At 47.3% G+C, this 19487-nt stretch overlaps 1 protein-coding gene across 1 annotated transcript; it reads left to right on the forward strand.

Annotated features, from left to right (window-relative positions):
• The first annotated feature begins 948 nt into the window (after positions 1 to 948).
• SVOPL (SVOP-like) lies at positions 949 to 18903 on the forward strand. Its single transcript, XM_010144553.1, has 15 exons — positions 949 to 1027; positions 2146 to 2237; positions 3246 to 3344; positions 3818 to 3889; positions 3995 to 4119; positions 5655 to 5718; positions 7181 to 7306; positions 8711 to 8839; positions 10419 to 10492; positions 12022 to 12224; positions 13424 to 13535; positions 14752 to 14833; positions 16377 to 16466; positions 16836 to 16949; positions 18892 to 18903. Exons 1-15 carry the CDS (start codon positions 949 to 951, stop codon positions 18901 to 18903), a joined length of 1473 nt encoding a protein of 490 aa, XP_010142855.1.
• Positions 18904 to 19487: the final 584 nt, after the last annotated feature.

Consider the following 19487-nt stretch of genomic DNA (forward strand, 5'->3'; position numbering starts at 1 on the left):
CAGGAAAGATTGTGGGTTAAAGCAAGTTGTGTGCTTAACCTCTGCCCTGGGGTTAAGATGAGCTTTTCTGATCAGGCCAAAGTATCTAGCACTGGAAACCAGAAACACCATGGGACGGAGCCAGCTCTTCTCTGTTGCAATCCAGAACGCATGGCTATATTTCTTGCTGACCTGAGAGGATGGGGATTAGCACAACAGGGCAGGAGAGAGAGAGAGGATCAGGTTTGCAGCAGGAAGCACTATGCTGGCAAGATGCAGGCTCAGTGAGGCATTCGGTGCTTGCCTCTCACTACTCATGCCATCCCAGGGCAGCTGAGGTTAGGGGAGCAGGTTGGGCCACCCCACTCCTCAGCACGGCTGTTCTCACCAGCTGTCTCTGCCTCAGTGGATGCTCCCATAAAGCTGAGCAATTACAGCGTGCAGCATCTCTACTGCCCACTCAATCCCAGCTCCCAAGGGGTGGCAATTTCTGCCTCTACAGGGGCAGCCTGCTGCCAGTCATGTAAAGTTTTAGCCGTTGGAGATGCAGCATCTTTTGGCTCCCTCTTCATTTCACTCACCTCTGGCCTGGGGAAGTTGTCACACACTCCTGTGTTAATGGCTCTCAGTCTTCCTGGTCTAGCAGACCCTGGACTTTCCCTAAGAACAGCCAGTGCATTGTGTTGCCTGATCTCTGTCAGTTCAACTAACTTATCTCGCGAAGTTTCTATGTATTTTTTTGCAAAAACCACTATGAGAAGGAACATCACCCAGCAGCTGCATGAAATAAAACTGATGATATGAAATAAAGCTGCATGGTATGTTTGAGCATATCTGAATGTTTCCACTCCAGTACAGGATGCTGCTTGGCTGGCTTATTGCTCAGACAACTCTGTTACTGCCCAGAGGTTTTACAGGTTAAACCCCAGCCTTGCTTGACAGTGACGGTGGACACCAGTGGGAGCTGAGATGGCCGCTGCACCAAAAGAGGCAGAAAATGCTATCGACTTGGAGGAAATCCACATGAAGAGAGAAGAACCCCCAAAAGGTAGGTTTGAATTGGCAGAACTAGAAATTTGGTTCCTCATGTAGCCAGGGTAGAGGGAGGGTCCCCAGCTGCCTAAAACCTCTGTGCATGGAGCCACAAGCATCAGCTTCATACTGCTCCTTTCCCATCGCAGCTATCAGACTGGTAGCTGCTACTTATGGCGCTGGGAAGAGCTGACTGGCTTGGTTTTCCTCAGGGCTCCGCTTTGTGTAAGCATTTTATTATATCTGCAATTCAAGGATTCTTTAATTTTGAATAATTAATTAACGAAAAATGTGTTCTATTTCAAAAACTTTTTAAAGTAAAAGAAATTATAGAAAAGCGTAAAAAGAGAAGTTCTACCTCTGAAAAAAACCCAGCAATTTCTCCTGAAATTCTACAGTAAGACCTGTTCCATTTCAGAGGTAATGTTGATGGATTCGAAATGACTTAGTTGGGAGGAAAATGGCCTGACAGAAATATCTATGCAGCTATGACTTTTCTTAAATAAGAGCTTAAAAGTATACACACACTGAAAGCTTTCTGCCAGGTCTGTTTATAAAGCCATCCCAGCTCTGATCTTGAGATACTTTGTTTGCTCCTGAAACGGGGCGGGGGGAAAGTCAGAAGGAAAGGCTTAGGAGATGAAAACGAGCCCAGAGTCCCTGGCTGTGCTCATCTTGCAGGACCCGTACCTGGGACAGCCCACAGCTCACACCACCCGTGCTGGGAGCAGGCCTGTACCCCGGCGGTGCAGAAGGACTGAGCCTCACGGCAGTTTGGGCAGGGGACGGAAGCAGACCATTGCCCAGCGGTAGTCCCAGCCATGGGTTCCTGAAGCAACTGGGGTAACTCAGTACAAAGCTGCCCGGATTTCCTCACGACCAGACTGCCCTCTTGCCCCCGGCTGCTGTTTCAGCAGACCCCTGACGTGCCCAGCCACCAGTGTGCCCAGTGGCTGGTCAGTGGACACACAACTGGTAGATGTTTTCAGCTTCCTTCCTGGTGTGGTCCCACCAGTAGCATGAAAAACACTGACATTTCACAAAGAGGAGGTACTTTTTGACCGCTGACATGCTGGTGGTTTTGGTGTTTTTTTTTTTTTAATATGTGTGTCTATCTTTCCCTTTGGTGTTCAGGACAGAAGACATTTACAGTGGAAGAAGCTGTGGAAATCATCGGGTTTGGAAGGTTCCACGTTCTGCTGTTCCTGGTTATGGGCAGCACCGGGGTAGGTGTCTGCAGCCATCTGCAATGGCCTGAGAAAACACTCTTCTCATTTTCGTTATTACTGTTCAATAACTATAAGCACCATGGGCACACACTGCAGCCGTTTTTTTCACACATACCTTCTCAAGCACAATGTCCGCAGTTGTCATCTTTGGCCGAAATCAACGGGCCACAAATGATAGCAGACCTATTTCAGGGCAAAGCTGAGCAGGTTAGCCCAGAGCATCCTGGCGTGCCCCCTGCCCTGGAGCATCATCCCACCAGGCAGCACTGATGGAGCACACCTTCAATAGCACCTGAGGGTTAGCCTCAGCCTCCCTACTGCATTTTTCATGCCATCCCCAGGACACCCAAACCCTGTGCAATCTGGCATGGGAGGGCTACCCTCCTCTCATCCTTGGCTGCCCGAAAAATTTCCTGACTGGCAGGATATTGTGTTAATGGTGTATCTAGTTTGGGAACTGGGGCAAAAACCTGAGGCCAGGCTGGGGTAAAGAGATGGGGAGATATTCTTGAGGATCACTGCAGCTGAGGTGTAAAAGCCTCTAGCTGTGTGTAAACAATAGGCTCCTTTCTTAACTGAAGCCAGCTGCTGGGGCAAACAGCCAGTGGAGCAATCAAGTTTTTAATCAAAAACAGTTTTAAGAGGTCCTCTCTGTGTTAGATGCCCAAATTCACAGCAGGGTACCTAACCATGTAGCTTGGTTTCAATACATAGTTGAAGAGCTTCCGCTAGCACAGCTGGGAAGAATTTCCTCTGCAAAGAGTGAGTCTTTCCAGCTTTCCTAGATACACGTAGAACCTAGATATCTACTTTCTAGGTGCCCTTGTCTACCCGCTCACTCCCTGTTTCCAAGCGTTCATGTCTTCCAGATCAGGCACAGGGCTCAAACCACTGTGGAGGCACCATGACTTCGTAGGGCTGTTTTGGCATAGTAGGACTGAAGGGCTTTCCCCTGTGGGCTCCTGTGGCTTGCTTTCTTGCTAACATGCACACTCATTCCTGAAGGTGGCTGAAGCCATGGAGATCATGCTAATAGCTGTCGTGGCTCCTCTCATCCGATGTGAGTGGCAGCTTCAGGACTGGCAGGTGGCTTTAGTGACAACGGTGAGTTACTTGTGTTCCCCCACCCCCACAGGTCATCTACCATGTGGTCATTGTTGGAGGGACTACCATGGGCTTCTTTTATTTTTTTTTTTTTAAGTATATTTCCCAGTGGAACAAATAAATTCCTAGGGTCTCCTTTCAGGGTCAAGAACAGTACCACAACTGTCGAAAAACAGAAAGAGAGCTGACGTGAGCACACATCTGTGCCCAGAGGTTTAATGCTAAAACAAGTCCCCATTTCCATATTCTTATTTTAAAGTCCTTGCCATCTAACCTCCATCTTTGAGGGTTGAGGCAGTGAGTACCCGCATGAAGGAAGTCAACCCCTGAAAACCACCTCACTCACGATTCTGGGCTCTGCAGTTCATCCTGCTGCTCAGGAAGCATTCAACTCACCCACAGTTCCAAGAGCAGAGCTCTGCACAGTTCTGCTGGCAGTGGGCCCTCCGCAGCTGCGTTTCGATTTCCCTTAGATGGTGTTTTTTGGCTACATGGTCTTCAGCATAGTGCTTGGGCTCCTGGCTGACAGGTACGGCCGCTGGAAGGTGAGTGAGCGCCGAGGGCTGCACCTCCTTTTCCTGAGGCCCACAGGAGCCACGCTCTTGGCTGAGGCTGTGGTTCAATGACCCTAATGTTTCCCCCTTTTGCAGATCCTGCTGCTCTCATTCCTCTGGGCATCCTATTTCTCCCTGCTGACTTCGTTTGCCCCATCCTACATCTGGTTCGTGTTCCTGCGGGCCATGGTAGGAGGTGGTGTGTCAGGCCACGCGCAAGGGTAAGACCATGCCTCGTGCCTCTTGGCACGGGCAGCGGAAAGCCAGCCATCACGGGGAGGTTAGCAGAGGCACCCACAGACCCAAGGGGATGGAGTTCCTAGGTTTACATCAAGAAACGCCCTTCAGCTCATTTGGGCTGACCCTGGCAGTGCACCCGGTTTTGCCTGCACCGAGCCTGATAAGCCGTGGCTGCGTGGCGACCTGGAGGAGACGGCAGGGAAGGGGCCTCCATGGGGGCTGGAAGTGGAAAGGGAAGCAAATTCCCACATAGCCTTACAACAAAACGCTGTTCTGTAGTTTCACTGAGTCACAGTTGATCGATCTGAACTGCAGTTCCCAAGGACTCCCAGGCCCTGGAACAGAGGGGCCAGCTGGTTTACATTAAGTCAGTGACAGAGGGATTATTAAGCAGATATAAAACCAATTTGACAGGTAACAGATGAGCGAAGACTGCTTCCTCTTAAAAAAGTCACAACAATTCTGCTCAAGTAGCAAACTCTTCATGAACTGATGTAAAACTTTCCCATTTAAATGAAACTCTTCGCCCTGTTGGGGCGGAAAGGGGGACAGGGAAGGGGAGAGGAGAAATTCAGCATATGAACAACCACTTCATTTGGAGTCTGGCAAAATAAATAACTTCTTTTGACTCTCTCAGGGAAACAAATGCAACATTTTATCATCTCCTACAGTTCCTTGAAGCCTGGTTGCTGCCCATGCAGGAAAGCCCAGAATTGGTCATGTTGACCCAAGTCCCCTTTGCTGAAGCGAAGGACAGGAGGGAGATAGGTGCTGTTGGGAGGAGAAGGAAAGTTGCACCTGAGTTGCACATTCACCAAGCTCCTGGTGCTGCCTCCCGGGCCCTCATTCCCTGGCCATGGAGGCTGTTAATGAGCCTAATGAGGATGAAGAGAGATTACTTCAACAGCCAAGACAGAAAGAGTCAATGTGGGTTTCTCCCTCTGCTCTCTCTTTCCAGCCGAAGAAGCATAATTCACACCTATGGTCTTGAGGGATGCCAATGCCAGAACCTCTCCCAAAGGCTATCCAACCATTTGATAAAAAGTAGAACAGACTGTTCTGTTTCCTTTATTTAACTGGGGTGTGTGTGTGTGTGTGTGTGTGTGTGTGTGTGTGTGTGTGTGTGTGTGTGTGTGTGAAACAAGAGTCATCGAAAGTTGTTCATTTCCACAAAAATACTCTGCGCCTGTGCTGACACCCCAGTCGCTCCACAGGATCTTCCCACAGCTTTCCTGATGCACGGACTGCAGTGTTTGTCTGTCTGTATCCTACAGCCATGGCCTGGAGAGGATTCACGCTGTGCATCTCCCTTGTGTATCCTTTCGTGCCTGCCCAAGAGGAAGCCATATTGAGCAGGGATCCCCCATCTCTGGGTGCTCAGTGGTAGAAGAGGGATGGTGCTCTGTCTACGGACAGAAATATCCAGCATTGACTGAGCTGAGCTGAAATGCTACTCGATTAGCATAGAAATTCTCATTGTTGCTGTATTTCTGCATTTTTTCCCCTTTTTCATTAGGCTTATCATAAAAACAGAATTTTTGCCTACCAGATACAGAGGATACCTGTTGCCCTTATCTCAGGTAAGAGTGAGCATGTTACTCTTTCTTCCAGCCCTAAATCCCAGGATATTTGTCCCACTTCTGTCTGGAAGCCAGGTCTCCAGCACATCAGCCTTTCTCCCAGACTGTTTGTGCTTGTCTTGGCCCAAGCGACTGCCTGCTCCATGCTACACTCTGGAGCACGGTGTCCGCATTATTATGGATGTACACAGGCAGTTGCCTGCAGAAGAGAGGCAATTTTTTCTCTAATAATGGGATGCTCCAAACATTGCACAGGGACTTTGAGTGATGGTTGACACTCAGCCTCTCAGTTGCCCCACCGATAACCATGCTGCCTGCTCTAACGGGGCCAGGGCCAATGGGCTCTCTGGCAAGCCCTGGGGCTAGCTGCGCTACCGGCCCGCTCTGGGCTGGGGCTCAACCATCCTCTCTTTGGACTTGTTTAATAGCAATTTATTAATAAGGTGATTCCCAGATGAGGTCCTAATCTGTGCCTCTGTTTGTCCTTACTCATGGATGGCTTTGTGCAGGAAGAGGCAAATTCGGCATGAGATGTGCTAGGAGGGCTGTGATTGCTTGTTGGACAAAGACCACAGCAAGCATGACTTGGGTTGCTGCTTAGTCCAGATTTCTATAATGGGCACTCACTGCATGTGCAAATGATCTGCAGAGAGCTCATTGAGCACGTGAATTCATCTGACTGTTGAATGAAAAGTGTTTGTAACACCGTTTTGGTGGCAGGGATAATTTCTTTTTCTTTATGGCCTGTTTGATCCCAGGGCTTTGTTACCAAAGGGTCACCAGAAACACAAAGGTTTATAAACAAGAACAATCGTATATTTCTCCCCAGAAATTTGTTATTTCTGTTCACAGAGTACTCATGAACTTGCTGTGGCTTTTACGTGTTCGTTTGTGCTTTGTGTTGGCTGACCTCCTTTGGGTGGTCCCCTGGAAAGGGCCATATCTCCTAATGGCAACAAGTGAACGTCAGGGAGGGATGTGCTTGCTGATTGGGAAGCCAGATTCTCCATTGGTATAACTTGGTATCGAGTCTACTGGAGACTCACTAACTTTCAGCAGTGGAAATTTGGCCTGTTTTTGCTTTCGGTGCTTGTAAATCTGCTGCTTCCCTGTAGAGATTTAGACAAGAGGAAAATTCATGGGCATGAATATTAGCAAAGAAGTGACTGCAAGGACAAAAGACGTGCCTCTAAGTACAATGGTAGCCACAGTAAGAGTTCTGTTTTCATCTGGAGCTAATTAAGACTATCTTCATCCGTCCCTCCTCCAATCTTTGTCTGTCTTTCCTTCTTTTCTTCAACCCAAGCTCAGCTTCTCAGCCAGCTGTAGGATGGCTCAGTTTGAACAGCAGCACTCTCCACTACAGATCCCCACCTATCTATCGAACCAGATCAGAAAGGAAGAAAATAAACAAATAGTTGCCATGTGTTCATGTTTTAACCCTTTCCCCTCCCTTGGAAAGGTGTTTTGGTTGGCAGGATCCTTGTTAATCATTGGCCTGGCATCAGTGGTGAACCCAACCATCGGCTGGCGGTGGCTGATCAGAATTGCATCCATCCCCGGAATCATTCTCATCCTGGTGTTCAAGGTAGGAAGAGCTTCTCTCCCTGCTCCCCGCTGCACCACCACCGACCTGGCATCTCCCCAGGCACCAGGAAGCCTCTTCCCCTCTGCAAACCTGGGACTGACTGTCCTTCTGTCCTTCTTTCACCACCACAGCCCTCTCACCCAGGAGGCTTGGGAAGGTCCTGATGGCATGAGGGAGCTGCAGACCAGCTGCTGGGGAGATGTCATCCTGTGGGAGATGGCTTGTCTCTGTTTTGCTTTGCAATGCCTCTGGCTTTTCTGTCCTCTTGTAGCCCTCCATCACCCCAGGCTCCAGTGCCCAGGCTGCCAGTGGTAATCAGAGACCATGGTGAAGGGCCAGGCATTGAGAGTAAAACAGGCTAGGCAGGGTATGCAAAAAATCACAAGTCACATCTTCAGTCTAGCGCTGGCCACAGCACACCCTCCTCAGTCTTTACGTTTTTTAGTGCTGAGTAAAGAAGCCTCAGTAAAGTGTTCACAGAGCAAATGGGTGCGGTGGTCCAGGTTTACTCATGCTTCAGGAATATCAGCCTCGGTCATGGAGACTGTCTTATTTGTGGGGAGTGATGTGGAAAATCCGTACTTACAGTGCTCATGGGCACTGCAGTGCTAAGCTGTGGCTGGCGCAAGCCATGCAGATGTGAAAGCCCTTCCTGCAGCTGACAAATGCACATGTCCGTCTGGGGTGCTACACGAGCAGTCAAATGCAAGGTCACTGTGAATGTTCACTCATGTAACTTTGATGTTTGGTTTCCCTGATTAATTCTACCAGAAAAAAAATTGAGTAGCAAAAGTTTTTAGTCCAGAAGAAAGACAGTCAGCAAAAGTACTTTTAAAAAAGTAAGAGTCTTTCATTCATATTTCATTGATACAGACGTAATTGCTTATAATTTAATAGTGCCATCATTTAATAAAAAGGTATTTTATTTTGGAAAGCGCACCACATGTGGATGAACATTGCAAATGCTAGTGACAAGTCAGTTTGTTCCTAAATTTCATTCATGTCTTCATTTTTTAATGGCCTTGTTGCATCTTCCAAGACTTTTGCTTAAGTAAAGTGACACGTGCTTCATCCCATTTTAGAATTTCAATTAATTAAGGGTTGTTTTTGTTAAACCTGTTTCTTTGGCTTCCGCCTCTCATGAGTGCTTGCCACAGACATCTGAGTGACAGACCCCTGGGACCTGGACCAAGAAATGGATTTCTTGGGCAGGGTGAGCTCTCCAACATGGGGATGAGGAGCTGGGACAGGCATGGCAGGGGAGGAGAAGAGGCAAAACGCCGCTCCAGCTCAGGCAGTGTGCCATGCTAACCCAGCCAGGCCCCTGGGCATGAAGGGAGCTCTGAGTAGAGTTGTGAGGACAGAGGGGTGCAGGAAGGCTTTCTGACACCACTCTGCTTTCAGTTCATCCCAGAGTCAGCACGGTACAATGTGTCTACGGGAAACGTGGCAGCTGCCCTGGCCACACTGCAGAGGATAGCCAAGATGAACGGGGCGACAATGCCTGAGGGGTTGCTGAGGGAGCCCGCCAAGGTAAGCTGAGCCTGGGGCGCTGCCCAGCCCCCCGTCCAGCGCAAGGCTGCCGGCATCTGGGGTTCATGGAAGGAAGGGAACTGCCAAGCACGTCTCACTCTGCCTCTCTCCCCCTCTTCACCTGGTTTCTTTCCAAGCAACTATTGCATGTGATAATGAAGATGTCATTTTTCTTTTGGACAGACAGTAATCTTGGCTCTCAAAATGGAATTGAGTTTTCTGCTTTTTTTTCATGTTCTTTGTGTTCACTCAGAAAAACATCGTGTTGAGAAAAGGTTTGCTTCCTTTACCACAAAAAGGGCTCCCAGCAAAGCACGTTCTTCTTTATTGCCCCTTGGGGTCCCTCTCAGGGCTGTGGCCAGTCAGGCTGCAAGGATCCCTCCCATAAGGTCAACCTAGCCCTCCCAGAGGCTTCTTCCAGCCCTGGGCTGGGCTTGTCTGCTGGGTTTCAGCACTGCAGGACCCTGAGTATGGAGCTACACACCAGCAGAAGAGGGTCAAAGTAGGAGAGGCTATTTCACAGCTGCAACCATTTCTACCCATAAGCAGCTGAGCAGCTCAGAAGTTGATCACTACAGGATCAAAATGCCCAAAAGCATGTGTGGGTGTTGCAGGCGGGGCAGGAGGGGAGATGGGGGCCCAAGCCCCCCAGTCTGCACCCCCTTACCCCCAGTCCAGGCCCTGCTGACTGCAGGCTGCAAGGACTTATGCAGGTGGCTCCTTTGACTCCCAAGAGAGGAAAATTGGACAAAACTATTGCCCAGGGCCTCAGAATTATTATCCAGCTCTTTTAAGTCCCTTTCCTGGACCTCTTTGCTGCTTGTCCAATCCCACAGGCACCAAGCATTGTCCTTAGCAATTCATGCAAGATGGTGCTATTGTATTGGAATTAATTAGGATTAAAGCTTCCCTGTAGTTTAATTGAATTTATGTAATGGACCCGCATTGGCTGTGGGAAGGGTTTTTGTTAGTTGTGAACCTTCTCAGGCTTAACCAGTGATGAGGAAAATAATAAAAATAAAGGCAACCCAAACCATCCCTGTGAACTCATCTCCCCTCAGTGGTGGGATGCTGAGGCAGCTGGCTCTTGGGGAGCAGCAGGGCAGGCAGGGCCCCCCAGTGCCTGCTTGTCTCTCTGCTCACTGACTGAAATTTTAGGCCTCCTAGCAAGATGTACGTGGTCACAAACTTGCTCCACAGGCAGAGAAGCAGGTGCTGGGCCCCTCTCCCCAGCATGTGAGGCAACAGACACTGCCAGCAGCCCTGGCAGTGCTGTCTCCCAGCAGCAAACAGGTCCCCCTCTGGCACCATGATGGTCATGCTGAGGCCACACTGCTGGGAGCTGGAGGGTCCTTGGGGGCCAGGAGTGCTCAGGGTGTTCTCCCCTCCATCCTTTGCAGCACATTCTTGTACGGGCATCCTTTGGAAAGAGGGGCATTCCTCTCCTGAGGGCAGATGCGTGACTGTGTTGCACCATCAGTCAGTCTGTCTTTGGGTGAGGGCTGGGGGCAGCTGTTGCAGAGCACTTGTCCCTGTAAAAACGATCTTTTAAAAGATTATTTCCATCAATGATTTGCAGGAAAGGAGAGGAAGATTCAAGGACCTCATTCACCCCAAATACCTCCGAACCACTTTGCAGATATGGATCATATGGTAAAAAAAGTTTGGTTGAATTTTTTTTTTCCCTCTTGCTTATCAGCTCATTTTCTCAGTTGAAAGTGTGCAGGGAACAGAAGTCTCCCAGACTGACTCTGCCATTACAAGGCATCACTTCTGTCACTTCTGCCTCAGGAAGTAGCTTCAGATCCTTGACAGCTGGAGGGGGGAAGTACGCAAGCATGGATCGCTGTAAGCTTGTTCTGATCTCAGACCATGCCTCAGACACCCTGTGTTGGCTGGTCTTAACATCATAGACAGAAGGTGGCTGGACATCCAGGGTGTTGCAGGACACCATGAGCTCTTCCTCAGAACAGGGCAGCTCAGGGGAGGTGAGAGCTACGGGAGAATGCCCACATCTGCCTGCAGCATGCACCAGCCATGTGTCCACAGCTCTGCTTCCCTTCGTGGTGTAAATGTGTTCTTCCTAGGAGGAGGAGCAACACACCACCTTTGCAGGCCAGCCAATATATCAGCGAAACAGGGCTCCAGCAGAAACTCATTAATGGTTGCCAGTGCCACTGGCCGGGGAAAATTAAGATTGAAGAGAAATGGGCTTCATATGCAATGTTGCCGGTAGCTGCATGAAAGGGTAATACATATTTCATTGACTTTGCTGTCTGGAATGGAAATGTATAAATGATGGGTCCGTGGGAACTCATTGACCCAAAATGTTGCTAAGTCGGGCCTTGAATTTTTTATGGTTTTTTTCCCCCTCAACTTGCATGAGTGTTACTAAATATCTTTCCTTTTGTGTTTTAATCCTCCTTTCTCTCCTAGTTCTCCCAAGAGTTACTGATGTGTTCGTGGGTTTGCATTCCCAGCCCCCATGCCCTAACCATCCCCCGCCTCCCCAGGCAGCTTGTTTCCTAGCCCAGATTCTGCTGCTCGTTTCTGAAACTGCCAGGGGGGGAATAAAAAAGTGAAAATTACTTCTTGGCCCGCTTATGATTAGGCGTATGCTGAATTACTTGATAATGACACAGCCAGGCTGCCATCACTAACGCTGTGTTCTTGACAGCCAGCCAGGGTGCGATGTGAGCCTCTCCAGCCAGTTAATGAAAACTCCTCTAGAAAATCCCTGGGCAGAAAGGATAAGGACTGAAAAAAGGTTAGGCAGTCGCTTCATGTGAGCTGCACATATTGGGGCCTGATGTTGAGACTCCCTGCTCCCCTGGGAAAGGATGGATTGGAAATATCTCCACTTACTTACAGCCCTGCATGAGGAAAGGGACCAACGAAGTGTGCTTTCCCCAGCATGACTGCAGGAGGTCACCCGCTGCAGCGCAAGAAACAGCACTATGGGGCAAGTAAAAAGATGATCTATGAGCAGCAGTGGGATCCTCCAAGGAAGAGAGGTGCAGGGACATAGGTGGTAGTGGTGTGCTGCAGGTGGGGTGACCAGTGGCTGAATCACGCAGAGCTGGTGTGCACAGCAGGGCTCCTAGGGCACCCAAAACCTGCTACGTTTCAGTTTCCTTACCTTCCCCATCATTGCTGCTGCTCACTGTAGTTTCCCCCTCCAGGCTTGGAATAGCTTTTGCCTATTATGGCGTCATCTTGGCCAGCGCAGAGTTACTGGAGCGGGACCTTGTCTGCAGCTCTGCAGCGCCACTGGTGAAGGACCCTGGCAATGACTCCGAGGAGAGCCACAGCCCCTGCCACTGCCACTTGTTCGGGCCTGCTGCCTACCACACCATGATCATCAGCACAGTTGGAGAGATCGCATGTAACCTCTTCCCTCTCTGCTCTGCCTTTTCCCTCCTTACAGCGAGCCAATACTCGCTGCAAAGCTTTTAGCTGTGCATGCACTTAGTGAAGTGCCAGGGATGGGAATGTCCTCAGTGTTGCTGGCAGCTGCCAGGCACGGGCTCTTCAAATGGTGATCTGGGACACAGACCATGAGCTGGTGGCAAGGGGCAAGGGAAGGCATTGCTCCCCAGGTGAATAATCCAGTTTCTGATGACAGCATGGGTCCTTCCAATAGCAGAGCCAAAGATCTCATTTGCAGTTAGTACGTAACAGCAGCCTTGGTTAAACTCCACAGGACATTGCTCCTGTCTTACCAGAATCGAGCCTGGCTTCCCAAATTCCCAGGTGCATAGTTTTTGGAAAGTCATAAATAAGCAAGGATTGCAAACAGTTCAGATTAACGTAACTGAATGCACCACACAAGTGCACTACTGTCCAAGAGACAGTGGCCTCGGGAGCAGGTCCTGTGCTGAGCACGATGGACATGGACAGCTAAGCGGCCAGGGAACCTGCAGCAAACCAAAATGCTTCCTGGCACAGCATACGTGGGAGCACTGGGGGATGGCAGGACAGCCCAAAGACACCACATCGACCCTTGAAAGAACTCGGCACTGTGCGTGGGTCTGGTATTGTAACGCTCCCAGGACATGAATGTTTTCCCTGGTTTATGTCCCAGCAGCTGAGCTACCAAGCAACCACGTGCTGGGGCTTGCGGGTGCAGCCAGGCTGTGACCAGTCCAGTGCTACACTCAGGCACCTGCTTGGCTCCTGGCTTGTGGGGGTGGGCCTCAGTGGGACACAATCTGGGCCCTGGTGTGTGGCTGGGCTGTGTCCAGAGGGAGCAAACCCACCCCAGCCTGCAGCACTCACCCAGCGGGTGCCTCCCTTGCACGGATCAGGACAGGCATCGGTGTCCTGCCTTACTACAGCAGGTCAATTCCAGAGAAGGACAAGTACAGGCTACATCCTTTGAGGAGAAAGACAAACAAAACAAGGGGTATGGGAGCAAATTACAGGGTTTGGGTACAGGAAGAGAATTACAGGGTTTGTGAGCATTTGGTAGGTGCTGGGGATGCAGAGAGGTATTTTTAAGACACACTGTGTAAGGTCTACCAAGAGAGATAACCATTGGAGTTAGGTCATCTACGATTTTACGGTTTTTCCTTTTATCTCCAGTAAATCCTTTGAACATGCTCAGCATCAATGTCCTCGGACGACGACTGAGCCTATGTATCACCATGGGATGTACGGCCCTATTCTTTCTTCTCCTTAATATCTGCATCTCAAGGTAGTCTGGATCAGCATGCAGGTCTTGCCAGGGAAGAGGTGGGGGTGCAATGATGAGGGTATTCTCAGGTCACCAGTTAGTCGGGCCAGTAATTCTTGTACATCTTAAAAAACCCCTCTGACTGCACTTCCCAGGAAAGCTGCGGTAGGAGATGCTGTGGTGCAGGGGTGTGCGGAGCAACTCGCTTGTATTACTAAGCCCACATGGTTTCCTCTAAACATACTAGATGCTTTCTAGCACAGGCTAGAAAACTAAAAATTATGTGGACATCCACCAGAAAGAAGTAATATTTTTCTCCCTTCCATCCCCTCATCCCCCCCCCCCCCCCCCCCCCCCCTCTTTTTCTATCTCCATCACGTCTCTACCAGAAAAAAGTAATATTTTTCTCCCTTCCATCCCCTCATCCCCCCCCCCCCCCCCCCCTTATTTTTGTCAATGCTACGTATGTCTCCCCTAAATTGTAGAGTTGTGAGGACTCTACAATTCAAGAGGAGCTCAAGGCGTCACGGGAAAGGCTGCCATGAGTGCTGTCACTATCAGGTTAATTAGTGAGGACGTGCGAGAAAGGAAGGCCCCTCTCAAGCTGGCAGAGCGTAACACTTCCTAAAAATCAGGATGGCTTCAAGATGAAGTTTCCTCATAACTGGCTGGCAGCCTGTTACTGGTATACACCCCTGCTGCCTGCCCCATGGGCCACTGGCCCTGGAGGCTGATGAAATATTTGAGAGCCAGAGTGGGAGCCTGCAAATCATCGTTAAGCTACATAAATCACCGTCAGAAATCTTACGATCATTCAGTAAGGCACTAGCCTCTGTACTACTACTATTATTTTCAGTTTTCCCTGAAACTGAGCCTGGCCATCGTATTTGCTTGCAACAGTTTTATACAAGAATGGAAAGTGAGGGCTAGGTTGCAAGACAGACTTGACTGTAACTCTGAAGGCACTAGCTGAGCCGCTATGCCGCTATGGTTCTGTTCAGATCATCTCCCCCAGCCTCTACCACTGGTCTAAGGAAAACCTAACATGCAATAGCCCATTGTCAAACATCTCTTGCCAATGGACTAAAGAATATTACACTTTTCCTTATGCTTTCTCTTATACTAAGCTAAGCTGATAAAAAAAACCCCAAACCTTAGCACAGCGCATATTAGGTTGATCTCTGCTGATCACCACTCAGTAATACTAACTCTTTGCTCCACATGGCTTTCTCTTTAGTACAGGCGTGACCTGGTTTCTCTTCATGCTGCGTGCCTTGGTTTCAGCAAACTTCAACACCATCTACATTTACACAGCAGAGGTGAGTCCCCCTGAAAGTAAAGTACGTTAAGCTGCTCTGAGGCATGAAAGCCCATTTGCCTGTACCCAGGAATGCTGCCATATTTATTTGCTAATTAGAATCACATTCCTTGAAATTGAAATAAGTATCTCTGGCTTACCCAGCCACACTATTTTCATATGCAAGGTCAGAGGAGAAATCAGTAAACTAGCTGGAGGTGATAAGAGTGGGTGAAAGAGGAATGCCCTACTGAGCCACCTGTTGGTCAGCTACTACAGGATGTTATTTTTTTGAAGATGTTGTGTACCACCTTCCCCAATCCACAATTTTTCCCCTTCCCAACCCCTGCAAATTTAGAAAATAACTTACCACTGAAAGGAACCTTTTCAAGCACTTAAGGGACTGATGTAATATGTGAGGTTGCATATAAGGTTATATATGTAATTTTTTTCACTTGATGGAAATTGCAGTGTCCTGTCTGCAAATAGTTTTAACCCTTCAGAGAGTTTGTTTGTCCTTCATACAACTTTGGAGTCATGAGTTCTGTGGCTTAATACGCACTGTTGGGTTTTCTTGCTGTTGTTTTTTTTAAACGGTTTTTAAACAGTTGTGTGGAGTTAAACCTATTGCCTTGCAGATTGAGTAAAAGGCATATGGAAGTAGCTCCTTCCCTTTGACAGCACGCTGCTTTATTATTTAAGCATGTACTAAGCTTGAAAAAAATACCACCATTTGAGTAGTCCTGAGCTGGATGCTGTTGATGTATGTGAAGACCATTGCTGCAATGGCCGTATCACAAACCGTTACTACTCACAATTTAATCAATGAGCAAAACCAAACTTGGAACACGCCTGGACTCCCCTTATCCTTATGAGCTCTGATTCTCCATTAGCTCGGCCCACTTAACTAAGTATTTAAACAAAGGCTCATGGGAGTATACTTGCTAAAAACCTATTGATACTTACAAGTTAAGCAAAACACATGCTTAGGTGTTGTATCGGCTCAGGTGTTTGTGAGATGTGAAAAAGAAAATACACAAAGCATGTTATTCTAAGCTTGGGAGTTTCCTTACTTGAATCTGGTTTTCCTCCTTCTAAACAAAAGTGCTGTTAAAACAAATAAACAGGCACTCTTGAAGGCTGTGGACAATGACCTTTCTTTCCGTTTTCCAGATACAGGGCCAGGCAATATAAATCGAATTCTTCCTTTAGCACCCTGCCTGCCCTCTGTGACTTTGATGTGAGCTGTCTGGCACAGCTGAGAAAAAGAAAAATGTGGTGGTAGTGGTGGTAACCAGACAGGGGGGAATCACTTCTAGCTTTGATTGACTTGCCCTAAAATTTCACTTGTGGTAAAAAAATGGCAGATTTGTTATTGCACAAAGGAGACCAAAAGTAATCTTTATTTCTTTTCATATCTCATCCCACTAGCTGCCCTTAATAATGTGTAATGGGTCTCTGAAGAAAAATGTAAAAAAAAAAAAAAGGAAAGAAATAAAAAAATAAGGACACATATCACAGAATCATTGTTGCAACTAATCTGATTTCTTTCTGGCCTGTTTTAGGTTTATCCCACCACAACGCGAGCCCTGGGAATGGGAACAAGTGGGTCATTGTGCCGTGTTGGGGCTATGGTGGCCCCATTTATATCACAAGTAAGAGCATTCTCGATAATGTTGGTAAACATTGTGCCAGTTGTTGCTATCAAATATACAGAGAGATGCCCTTGAAGCTCACACACACAAAAAAAAAAGAGAAGATGTGTTCAACTGCCCCCCCCCCATTCATTAGATCTTTATCTGATGTTTACACAGAGTACTTATGCAGTCTCTGCCAGATGCAGATCTGAAAAAATCTCTTCCTGGAGCTCAGCTTGCTAGTATTTGTTACTTCCTGAAAGCTTAGATTCACAAGACATGGTTTTTCTGTTGTCAGGTCTCTTGGGTGTTTGTGACCCTTTGTCCACTGTTTAATTACTTGCCACACCACTGAGCTGACATCTGAGCTGGTTTTTTTGCCTGCAGGTTCTTATGAGTGCGTCTTTTGTTGGAGCCCTGTGTCTTTTCTCATCTGTGTGCATCGTGTGTGCAGTCTCTGCGTTCACGCTGCCCATCGAGACCAGAGGCAGGTCACTGCAGGTTAGTTTTACCTCTCCAGGAGCTCCTGTCTATCTAAACGCTACTTAGAAACTAGTAGATTGTGATTCAGACAGAACCCAAACCGAACTTTCCTAAGGGTTCATCAGCCAGAATAAGGCCTGACAGGCAAGCACAGGAATGTACTGTTGCAGCAGCCTAAGGCACTGTCACTGGCTGCCTAAAGCTCATTTCTCATAAAAGAGCAACATCAGGCGGCCTGCCCTCGCACCAGTTCCTTTCTGCCAGCATGTTCGCTTCAGGTAGCGCAAGCCCCTCTTTCTTTGCTATCATCTCCAGTCCTGCTTGAAGCTGATGGTTCCCAGGCACATATTCTGTTCTGCCTGTGCTGTAGGGAGAGGACAGCAGATATACATAGCACCTCAAACTACTAAAGCCATTTCTTCAACAAATTCAAGTCAAAAGCGCTAACTGCATCAGTCCATTAGCTCAGCCCTTCTGGCTAGTGATTCCAAAAAAGAATCAGCCAAAACACTAAGCACAAAGATTAAGGGGAGGAAAGTTTAAATTCAGACAGCCTCCCGTGCACGGCCGCGCTAGTTTAATTACAGAAGGGGGCGAGCTGTTCTGTGATTCTAGTTCATTCAGCTACACCAGCACGGAAATTTTCACATCACTGCATGCAGCACGCTCACATCACACTGCCTGTTATTCTGCCGCCTTATCTGTATAAACCAGAAGACCATGGGCTAAATAATCAATAAACCACATTCTTTAGCAGCCTAGAGCAAGACAGATGTCTGGTCAAACTGTCTTACGTGAGCTTCAGAACCAGACTTTAAAAAAACCCCATATATACAAACACACACGCACATATTACATATATAGACACACACATTTAGCATGCTTAACTTCATTGAGTCACGTCTTCTGAGGTTTCCCCAAGGGGTATGGGACAGTTAACCTTAGTTTTTTCAGAAAAGCAACATATTAATAATTGCCTGCTTCTCTAAATGCTTGTCTTTTAGAAATGCTTGCCTTTTATATTTTCATACCACTTAAAATATCTGTAGGATATTCTGTAAAAGACTGGGGGAAAATAATAATTAAAGTTTAAGTAAGTAAGGAAGTGGACAAAGCAACTTATTCTTCCCTTGCGGGTGAAATTCAACCCCATGCACAGGGGCCCAAGAGCCACTTAGCCCTTCAAATAGTTGGACTGACAATAATTACTACGGAAATCACTCCATTAAAACTGTTTTAGACACAAAAGGAAAGCTTTGATTAACTTTGCCTGACAGTGGTTGAGATAACTGGGAGTATAATGATTCTTTAACGGGATCCCCCTTTTCCTGGGTTGTGTTGTTATCCTCCTTGCTACAAATAAGAGTTATAAGCTCCAGCGGCTGCTGGTCTTTACATGCACAGGTCAAAAGGATGGCAAAATAAAAATCTGCAGAACTAGTTGTGTACTCAAAGAAGCCACTATTAGATCTTAAATTCAATTTGCCAATTCTTACCTCATGGTCATTTCAGAGATATTACATTTGTGTACGTAGTCATTCAGGGATTCCTGAATCATGACTATTGAATGAGTTGTCTGAGTACAGTACAGTCATCCAAACCAAATGAATGAGAATTTAAATACATGATGTAAAAGCTCTTTTTTATCATGGCAATATTTAGTCCGAAGGCTCCAGGCGATAGATGTGTTCCTTAGAACTAGGTCTAAATGAACCAACTAAATAAAAAATACATAACTTTTTATGAAACCTAGACAATGACATTTAAAGAGCATACCTACTCTTGGTTCAGTTCATTAGGACAGCATCAGTCTGCTCTCAAAGCAAACGTGGGGATTGCCTATCAGAGCCAAGACCTTTTTTGTACATATCCAAATACATATTATTTCCCCCGTACCCATTTCTGTTGGTTTTCATGTGTATTTTATTAATTTTATGTATTTTTTCTTTCCTCTTTTTAGCAAGTAAAATGAAAGCCAGTGTTTGATGTTGGATTGGGTAGGAAAGAAAAAATAAACCTTTGGAATCTGTCATTTCCTGTGAGCTGCATTTGATGTTGAATTGCTTCTCCATACCATTTCCATTATAGAAAAATTGCAACTGAATAGTGTAAGAGCTACGATTTGTACAGACAAATGGCAAATTTCTCAAGGACACTTCCTTTCTTACGATTCAATAAAAGGATGCTTTCTACCTGCTCTGTGAAGCAAGACTCTTTACTACTAGTGCTATTAGTAGTGCCATTAAAAAAGGAAACCGGCCACCATCCAGTGGATTGACACAAAAGCGAAGAGACAAAGAAGATATGGACTTTCTTTGCCATAGCACCTTTGAAAGAATACAGCACTTCCCTTTAAAAACCAATAGCATTCCTCAACTATTTGGGCATGTATCATCTGCATTAGAGTAGTTAAATTTAACATCTCAAACCTCACTGCCATGAGAATTTCTGTAAGACTCTTAGGGTCATATTCAAGACACAAAATGAAAGTTGAGTCAGATTTTTCCAGTGGGCTATTTAACCAGAGACATTTTCAAAACATTTACAGCAGACAGG

The sequence above is a fragment of the Buceros rhinoceros genome, unplaced genomic scaffold (assembly GCF_000710305.1).
Source record: "Buceros rhinoceros silvestris isolate BGI_N320 unplaced genomic scaffold, ASM71030v1 scaffold6321, whole genome shotgun sequence".
Taxonomy (NCBI): Eukaryota; Metazoa; Chordata; class Aves; order Bucerotiformes; family Bucerotidae; genus Buceros; species Buceros rhinoceros.